The 10,021-nt window shown below is 40.4% G+C and overlaps 1 protein-coding gene across 3 annotated transcripts in view; it reads left to right on the top strand.

Annotated features, from left to right (window-relative positions):
* The first annotated feature begins 2,696 nt into the window (after positions 1–2,696).
* The window catches only part of LOC130182609 (RNA-binding motif, single-stranded-interacting protein 2-like), a 28,944-nt gene continuing 21,619 nt past the window's right edge, over positions 2,697–10,021 (top strand). For 2 of the 3 annotated variants that reach the window (XM_056397665.1, XM_056397673.1), the window contains exon 1: positions 2,697–2,906. In XM_056397665.1, coding sequence (XP_056253640.1) covers positions 2,835–2,906 — 72 coding nt within the window. In that variant the 5' untranslated portion in view covers positions 2,697–2,834. The remainder of the gene's footprint in view (positions 2,907–10,021) is intronic. The other variant, XM_056397656.1, reaches the window with a different exon arrangement.

Here is a 10,021-nt window from a genome sequence, read left to right as displayed (position 1 = left end):
TTTAGGTTTAGTACCCTGTGTGTGTGTCTGCTGTTTAACAGCCTTCGTCTCTGACCTTCAGAGGAAGCTGCGGGACATTGTGAGCGCAGGAACCAGTATTTCCAAGACAGTGATGGGACTGTGCTTTACCTGCTGGTTCCCTTCCGACAGCAGCCTCAAGAGTTTTCAGTTTGTCTGATGTTTTTTGTGAGAAAATGCTTTGCATCAGTATTGTGCTGCATAATTAATGACAAAATATTAATGGAAGAAATGGATTGCTTAGGAGAAGGCAGCATAATCACCAGCAGCTACAGTCAGATGCAAAGCAGCACAAACCAAACCATGCAACAGACTTCTAATCATCATCTGTTCCCATCAATTACATAAGACACAACAACATTTTTGAGAAATGTATTAGTTTGGACAAACTCAAAAACTCAATCAGTATATTACAGATGCAATTACTGAAAATAAATAGATCATATGTAACATGTATTTAACTGAAGTGTTTCAGATTTAAAAAAATACAGCTTCTTGCCTTTTCAGCTGATCCAAATAATATCTCTCAGGTCCTGTTGTTACTGACATCACTGATGTAAACAACCGGAGGCAATTTGGCCGTAACCAAGTTGGCAGTGATGTCACAAACAAGAAGTGGACTTTGCTCTATCTCCACAATGCTGTCTCCGCACATAACCAAAATTGCTCCATATATAGACCTCAGTCTGAAAACAACATACTCAGCTTGAGGTTTTTTTTCTCAGCCCCTGAAAAAAAGCTTCTTTTTTTTTCTTCTTTTTTTTTTACACTTTCATAGTAAAGGTACTGATGAGGTAATGACTGCAATGGAAGTGGCAGCGGTGAAGGAAAACCTTAATAATGACATTATGATCCCATTAAGTTATTTTTCGCCCCTGTGCAACTGTGAATACATTTTAAAGGTTTAGTAGATGTGACGGACTAATCTCGTCTTTTCTATTATACAGGTTATTTCTCATTGACATTCATCACAGAAAAAATATGATGTGTGCTTTTTTCTACAGGAACGAAATGTTTAACAGTACGCTGAAAAATTCCACACACTGACACAATTTTTCTTTCCATTTAATAAGACGTGCATTAAGAAAATGACCTGGTAAAATCATCCAATCATCCTTAAATCTGGAGGACTGGGTGACATAAACATCAGCAGTCTTGAGTTGTCACATATAGCTCTTAAAAAAATTAGTTTTAGTTTGAAAATCAACATTCAAATAGGCTGTTTATCACATAACTGATATGACCCAGATTTCCTAGCTAAAAATATTTATAACTTTATAGATGTTTGTTTGCAAATTTCTCCTACAAAGTTTAAAGAGTGCTGAGAAATCAATACAAACAAGGTTACACCGGCGAAGAGGAGGACAGCAGCAGATTTGGAGACTAGTTCATGCTTTTATCTCCTCTTGCCTACGTAGGAATCAGTCAGACAGCCCTATCTCGCCTGCAGCTGGTTCAAAATGCAGCAGCGAGACTTCTCACTGGTACCAAGAAGAGAGACCTCATCTCGCCTGTACTGGCATATCTTCACTGGTCACCAGTTAAGTAGAATTGATTTTAAGATTCTTTTATCTGTTTTTAAAACACTGCATGGACTGGCACCAGGTTACATCTCTGAACTGCCCGTCCCCTATTCCACCTCCAGACCCCTCAGATCTGCTGACCAATCGCTGCTCTCCATTCCCGACACCCGGAGGTGATGGAGCATCTTCACACCCATCTCTTGTCTTTAGCCTCTTAAGTGTCATCACGCAGACATGCCTCACCACATTCTGGCTTTTATCTGTTTGTATTTTATTTGTTGCTTGTGCCATGCTGTTTGCTATGATTTCATCAAGATATTCTATGTTTTGTGTTTCTATGTGTTCTATGTTATTAGTTTACTTACATCCTCTTATCTATATCTCTGTATCTGTATTTTCTTTTGATAATTCCTGTATTTTTATTCTATTGTAATCAAATAGTCAGATGATTAAATCTCTCAGGAAAACACTTTGGTCAATGTTCATTCGTTTTTAAATCTGCTCAAAAAATAAATTGACTTAACTTGATGGAAACCAAAGAGGGTGCAAGGACACTAGCTGAATTAAAAGATGGTGGAGTTACTATACTATGTCCTTATCACAGATTATAAGCCTGCTCTCATCAGCTTCAGCATTTCAAGAAGGCTTGGACTGACGAAGTTGTATTGATAAGGAGGCAAATATGACATCTCAACCTCTGCTGGTTTTTCATAAAAAAAACACATCCACACTGTCAGAATAAAGCTGATATATACCATATTATGTTGGATCATTTATACTGTCTAAGAGGTTTATTGTGATATTTGAATGTCAATGAAACGGATTATTGGATTTCTGAAGAATTAAGATGTTACAGGACAGACTAATCATGCCAAGAGACGGTGTCAGTAAATGATGAATAGAAATGAGGTCAAAGAGTGAAATAAGGACCTGGGACAAAAACCTGGTACACTATAATCTGATTCTACAGGCGTTTTGTCCCAACAAGTACAGTTTTGCGAAGCTTCTTTTATACTCATTCTTACACTTTCTCCCCTGGTGAGTGAAACAACAGTGGGCGGTGAGTGAATTTGAACTAATCCCCTCTTCTCTTCGGACCCCCCCCCCCCCCCGGGAGCCGTGTGAAGGACCCCAGAAGGAGGCCAGGGGCCAGCAGCGGGGGCCCCCGTCCTGCTGCAGCAGCAGCACCACTCGCAGTCAAGCAGCGGGACTCCAGGCTCTCACTTCCCCAGCTGCTGACGTCAGCTGGCAGCCTGGGCTGTGCTCGCCGCTCCGCACATAGCGCCGAGAAAAATGCTGCTCTCCGTACCGCCAAGGGCAGGAATCAACCCATACAACGGCTATAACAGCAGAAACAGCAAAAAGGTAAACGCTTTCGGGCTTTTCCTTAATTTTCGGCTTGTTCGCCTTGCAGGGCAGTACGTCTGTGTCTGTCGCGACAGAAAACGGCTTGTGACAGTGAGCTGCAGTGTCCTTGAAAAGCGAAACGTACTGAATTTAACTCAAGACTTGGTGGAGTAAAAATACAGCTCACAGAGCAGCCGTGCCCCGTGCTAGGTCTAGTTGGGGAATTGGCTTCTGCTCGGACCTGTCATGTTGGACGCCTGGTGTTTTATTTGGTAGCATTTGTGTGTGTGTGTCTGTGTGTGTATGTGTATGTGTGTGTGTGTATGTGTGTATGTATGTGTGTGTGTGTGTGTGTGTGTGTGTGTGTGTGTGTAGCTTACTACAGTAAGGATGTCGATATGGCTCTGCTCACTCATATGAAAAAGTCAATGGTGGAGAGCAACTTTTATGGGTAACTGTACCGCGTTGGGATAGCGCGTCTGAGCCGGGATGTGTTTGTGGAAGTGGGGGTAGGGAGGAAAGGCAGGCTGAGGGAAACATGTTTCAAAATGAATTCTGCCTCTTCCTCCGTGTGCTCATATCTAGTGTTACATTAGCTCTTCATTGTCTGCGCTGCCGCGTAAGTTTGCAAAGTTTTTTTTTCTCTCGTTTCCCATTTGAAAGTGGAGTATGCCCCACCCCTTGAAAAATCCCACCAGACCATGATGACTACATTCCCAGAATTATGAATCGCGCTCTCGTGGTTATATTCACTGTTGACATTGTCACTTTTTTAACCAATATGTGAGGGAAGGATACTGTAATGCAGATGTATGGAACATTTTTTTTATCTACAGTAGTACAACAGTAGAAAAAAAAAAAAAAAAACTCAAGATATGAAAATGCTAAAATACCAAATTATGAATTTATGATCCGGATTTTCAGTATTTTCTTTTTAGAAAACTTTTTTACTACCAAAAATCCCCTTTCCTGAGTAGAGTGTTTTGATTTGGTAAGGCTGAGGTCGTATATATCATATATCTTCTCTGTATGGACCATAATGACTCATTAGTGGTGGTAAAAGCTCTTTCATTGTACATGGATTATATATTCACAGTAGCTCCTCATTTCTGTCTGTCCTGTCTGCCTTCCTGTGTTGCTGTGTTCTCCTGAATGGCATTTTGAAAATGTATATTGACGTACTGTCTTTCTGTGATCTTGGGCACCGCCTGGCTGCTCATCCTCCCAGATCTGATGTCAACACTTGTGCCTCTCTGAGGAAAACAGCATTGTCTTTGAATTGTTTGTCTTACACACACACACACACACACACACACACACACACACACACACACTCATACACATAATGCGGAATTTATTTCAATGAACTAACATTGGATTTCTTTTACTGGGTATACATTTCAATGCGGTTCTTTACTTGAGCTACTACTAGTTTTGACCAAATTGTGTTTCTGTGAGGAGCCTATTAGACAAAGATTTCCCTCCCTAAACGATCAAAGCAATCTATTTTTTATCACTCCAGGGTCCAATAAAAATGGTAAATGTCACTTTTTAAGTACACACTGTACGGGCAATGAAGGTGTCAGCACTTGCAGTTTAATTTGGTCATTTTCTGACAACATGTTTTTAATTATGTATAATACAATTAAAAGCGGCCATTTTCAATATAAGCTATACATTCAGTGTAAACAAATGATTCTTGTTGTTGCTGCCCCGTGTTTACAACAGATTTTATATGACAAGATTGCACTTAAAGATTAGTCGATTAATTGATCAGTAGATAGAGACAAATAATCATCAGCTGTTTTGATAGTAGATTAATCACTTCATTTTTCAAGCTAAATTTTTTAAAAAGTGCCAAATATCTGTTTCCAGTATTAACATGTTCTGCTTGTCTTTGTCATTTATCCTTGTGAATGGGATATCTTTGAGTTTTGGACTTTTGGTCAAATGAAACAAGATATTCGAACACATCACCTTTGGCTCTGGGCAGCTGGGACAAGGATTTTTTTTTTTTACATTTCATAGACTAAACAGTTAAGATTAGCCGATTAATTAATAATGGAAACATTTATTAGTTGCAGTCCTAATTGTATTTTTTTAAATAAAATGTAAGTCACATCGTAGTTATTTGCATTTTAAGGATCATTCTCTTCCAGTTGTTTTAGTGGTGGCAGTGGTGCTACAGTTCACACAGAGGTCAAGTTCCTGTGTTGTGATTTCTAACATTTCCTCCTCCCACCTCCACCTCCTTCTCATTCTTTCTATCTCCCACTCATATTCTGCCATACCTGCGCCGCTAAAGTACACAAAATAAAAGTCCGAATGCAAAATAAACACGTGAAGGGGTGAGAAAAGCGCTCTTTGTGCATGCAAGGTGATTACAGAGCCCAACAACTAAAAGGCGTTTGGTTTCTGTTGTGCTTAAAGCAGCTGCTCCTCCCCTGACTCAGCACCTCATTTCCTCCCTCAAATAAATAGAATTAATGTTCTTAAATCAAATTTGGTCGGTTTCCGTGTAAAGCTTCCTGGATGGAAAAATAACAGGAGGCGGCTTGTCGCTTCTCAAGGTATCATGCGTCTCGCTCAGGGCCTCGACGAAAGGCTTGTTTTTGTACTTGTCAATCAGATTTTTGTTCTCTCCTTGGCTGGAGTCCTCTTCAACAGATGTGATTTAAAGCTCTGGATGCCTCTAAACATATTCTGTCGGATCAAAACACAAGTAGAGATTAAGAGAAATTTAAGAAACAAATTAACTGCAGCATTAAATTGTCACACGGATGCAGAGGGTTTCACTGAAGAGTGGTTTAATACATGGCAGAAAAAAACCTGATTGTTTAAATCAGTGATTTTACCCTTTCACTCTGAACTCCACAACCTCCCAGACATCACCAGTGATTCCTAGTTTTTGGCCTATGTGAACCCATGCTCCTTTTTAAGCATATTTTTTTTTTACTGTTATGACATTTCTCCTTGACAACACTCAGAGCTTGACTGCTGTACACGACAGAAGTAGAATTTTTAGAAATAAAAATAATTCTCCTGGACAGAACAAGTTTGTTAAAAAGCCTGTCACACAGGCAACTAAAGAAACATTGATTTTACTTTCTAACATAGAATCCCACGGCTAAAAGATGTTCCCAAAGATGGATCAGTAGTCATCATAATGAATGACTGTGATTTCAACGTTGAGCAATGTGATTTTAGCCCAAACTGTGTTGTCCTGGATGCAAAATTGTGGAAAATCTGTTGAGATTGGTTGAATAATACAATAACAGGTTTTTATTACTGCAAAGAATTTGGAAACAGAGTTCAAGAGTGGAAAGTGTGAAAGCAATGCTATGACTTTCAGTGATGGTGATGTAGTAATGACATAGATATTCAATATTGGAATACATTAAAATGATGGATGGCCAGCGGTCGGTAAAAGTCATAATAATAATATGTGATTAGAAATGAATAAGTGATGTTAAGTGTTGGCGCATGTTGCTTAACTTAATAGACGATGCGGTTGTGAACACTGTTGCAGACAAATATATGAAGTTGGTGACCAGAAAGTTGCTCAAATGCGATGCGATGGTTGAGCACCATTGGGTTACTGCTGTAGATCTGTAATATAGTATACATCTCAAAAACAAATGGTTTGTGTTGTAGATGTTTGAACACGAGGCTGTTCTAACCATTATTAGAAAAATTAGGAGAAAAGTAGACAGTGTTTATAGACAGTATTGCCGACAGATTTTCATTTAAATAGATATCTGACTCTAACGACACTTTTGAATTGGCTAAAACTCCATTTTCCACATTATGCCTCGACTTCTTCTCATTCTTCTGTATTATTTTCTCTTGCAGGATGGTGCTTGTGTGAGAATTTTAGTCAGCCGCTGTCTAATCTCAGAAGTCATCAATTGTGTCAAATGTCAAAAGTCAAGTGCCTATGAATGCCACAAACAAGGGGAGTTTTCCTAACAGTGTGTGATCTGTATTTGGTTCACCCTGCAGCCATATTGTAACTTTGTACAAAAAAAGAAGAGTGAAAGAGAACAAAATGTTCAGTGTGATTGATCACTGTACTTACAGTATGTCCAACACATTTCAAGTCTGTGCAAGTACATTTTGTTATCATACCATGAACTGAAACAAACCGACGTCTAGGAGCTAGAAAATCAAGCTACAAATGTACGTCATACTTTGTAAAATTGCCAGCAGTGATATGAATTATACTTGGTTTGTAGTAAATGGGCGAAAACATGAAAAACCCACCTGTATTATCCTTTAAACAGAAATTCAAAAGCATGTCACTAAAACAAGAAAGAATCCAATTAAAACATTTCACATTTGACCTGACTGACCTGACTTTTGCCAATTTAAACCACCAGTATTCCAACAATAAAGATTTGACTGAAACCTGAAATGTCAAAGGAGACATGGTTGTCTAAATGCATAAATTTCAGTGTTCCTCTAAACATGAAAAGTTTAAAGGGATAGTTCAAGTTATTTGACGTGGGCATATGTGAGATGATCATGAATAGTTGCTACATTACCTGCAGCAGATTCTGTTCAGCGCGCTCCCAGTTAGGAAAGCCGACCGGACCACCGGCAGAGTGGCAGAGCAATGTGTTGCTGTGCACGGGGCCACCAGAAAAAAATGTGTTTTAGACACTTTTAAAAACGCCCGACGAAACAATCCAATATCCGTTTAAATGTACGCTTCATGTATATTCTTTTTAGCAGTTTATCCTCCTGTGAAAACAGCACTCTCCTTTTGCACTACATTTTTAGTAGCACTGAACTATATCCCTACGCACAAGTGCATCTACGGAGCACACTGTATCACGGCGCTTTCTGATTCTCTCAGCTGACCTGCAGCTGCGGCGTAGTAAAAGGGATCTGTAAATAAAATTGCTACCCACTTAATTTTGTTCCTCAATACTCCTAAATGTCAATATCTGACTCAAAAATCCAGTATGGGTTGGGCTGTACTGCCAATCTGAATCCTGCATTTTCAAACAGCCCTTTTCCACTACATGGTACCAGCTTAACTCAACTAGACTCTACTCGCCAAATCTGGTTCAGCAAGAGTTGTGGTACCCGGTTCCAAGCGAGCTGAGGTGGTACCAGGAGGTGATGTCAAAACCCTGCAGACCCATGATTTTTAAACAGCCAAGCGACCGTACACTACTCACTGTCGCCTGTTAGATTTCGGTTAGTTATTATCACAATTGAGGAGGTGCAGACGTTTCTCTGCTTGGTATTCCTTGGAAATTCATGTGTGTGTCGTGTTGAAGATGACATCACGATAGCTTTGTATGTTGTCGCTATAGTAACAAAACCGCATCTAGATGGTTCTCTCTGCAGTGGAAAAAAGTACCTGGTACCAAAAGTGAGTGGAGTAGGGTCGAGTTGAGTCGGTACCATACGGTGGAACAACGCTATAAGGCTGAAATAATGACTTGGTAATCTGACTTGAGTTCCATTTTCTTTTCCATATGCCACACACACTCGCTGTCTATAAAAGGCGCTGAACACATATCAAATATGCTTATGCTTAACTGCATGTTTGTAACAACTCCACGACAGGAAATACATTCCATAAACAAATAATTGCTGTCTACTGCACTACTTTTATGTTAGTGTATTAAACCAGCTGTTCCACTGCAGTGACTCTATCCTCGCTGAACTCTCATGTACAGTCACCTTTGTCCTTTTGGCCTTCTGCCAGGCATATGTTTATCTATCTCTTTGTTTAATGTGTCAGATGTTTCGGATTGGTCTCCAGCTTCGGTGCCAACCACATGAACTGGCCAAGGTGAACAGGTAGAGAGGGAGACAGAGCCCTTGGAGAAAGCACAGCTGTCAGAAATCTGATGCCAAGTACCGCAGTGATGCCAGACGCTCGGTGTGCCTCACATTTTGTTAGATCTGAGCTGAGCCGAGGGCCGGTGTTTGTAGGTATCTGTTTCCAAGCTCCCCAGCTCTTGTCACCTGACCTGGCTTGAAAGCCAGTGCATGCATGTGCGTTTGCACTGTGCATGTGCATCAAGGTGTGATCGGCAACATTAATAGACAGACAGTTTGAAGAGTAATAGGTGCCTGTGAAGAGACAAAACGAAGGGGTGGGTTAGAGACGGAGAGGAACGAGTCTGGGCGTGAGTCTGGTGTCCCTGTCACCTGGTTGGAATGCAGAGCTCCTCATTCAAATGGCTGTGTGATAAGATCAGGAGCAGAGACAGAGGATTTCCTGCTTGTCGCCATAATGCAGCTCATCGCTTTACTAGACACACAGTCCTCACCTAACCCTCGGCTAACATTTTTACAGGTCCCTAGCTTATGTTTTTAAGGTTATCATCATGTTGGTTTTCTCCATACAGTACTGTTGATGAGACAGAGAATTTAGTGAGGGTGTCATTTGACAAATTCATAGTTAGATTTTTTTTCTGATTTCCATCAATATGGCAAACAGAAAATGATTTGGTTATAGAATCAGATGTCTCTTCTCAAATTTTTGTTGATGCTTCAGACGTGAACGTTTGAAGTAAAAAATCTCTTTCCCATGACTCATTCTCCTTGCTGGTCCTAAAGCAAAGCTGGCGCAAAGCAGCAGCTCAGCAGTGTAATTCTATACAAGCTGGAAGCTGTGTCCACATTCAGCGAGGCTATAAATCTGTGCATTAGCATGTAAGTCAGTCAGCTGGTCAGACAGTCATGGCTCTTTCCTGCCTGAGGAGAAGACAGGCGCTCCACTAGGGAGCAGGCAGGCAGGACATGGGAAGGCGGGCAGACCCCCCAAGAGCCAGGAAATCCATGGAATTCTGTGGGTCAAACTGGGGTCAACTGGAGAAGCCCCACAGGGACAGACGGAGATAAAAAAAGAGGTGGAGTGAGTCTAAAACGAGGGTTGGTCATCTAAACAGTTGTACCTCTGCAAAGAGATACAGTAGCAAACATTTAAAGTGGTCCTATGAATGATATTTTAATGCCAATACATAAAATAAACATGTACTGCACATTTTTTGATGTATTTATAGTTTAAAGTCATTCAGTACCAACAACATGCAGCATTTGAGACAGACACTTCCTGTCAGCTTCAGAGTCCGTCCAGATGTAAGTTTACATCAAGATAGAAAAAACTG

The sequence above is a fragment of the Seriola aureovittata genome, chromosome 2 (genome assembly GCF_021018895.1).
Source record: "Seriola aureovittata isolate HTS-2021-v1 ecotype China chromosome 2, ASM2101889v1, whole genome shotgun sequence".
NCBI classification, from domain to species: Eukaryota; Metazoa; Chordata; class Actinopteri; order Carangiformes; family Carangidae; genus Seriola; species Seriola aureovittata.
Note: the sequence above shows the minus strand (reverse complement) of the source record. Positions and strands in the feature narration are given on the sequence as shown.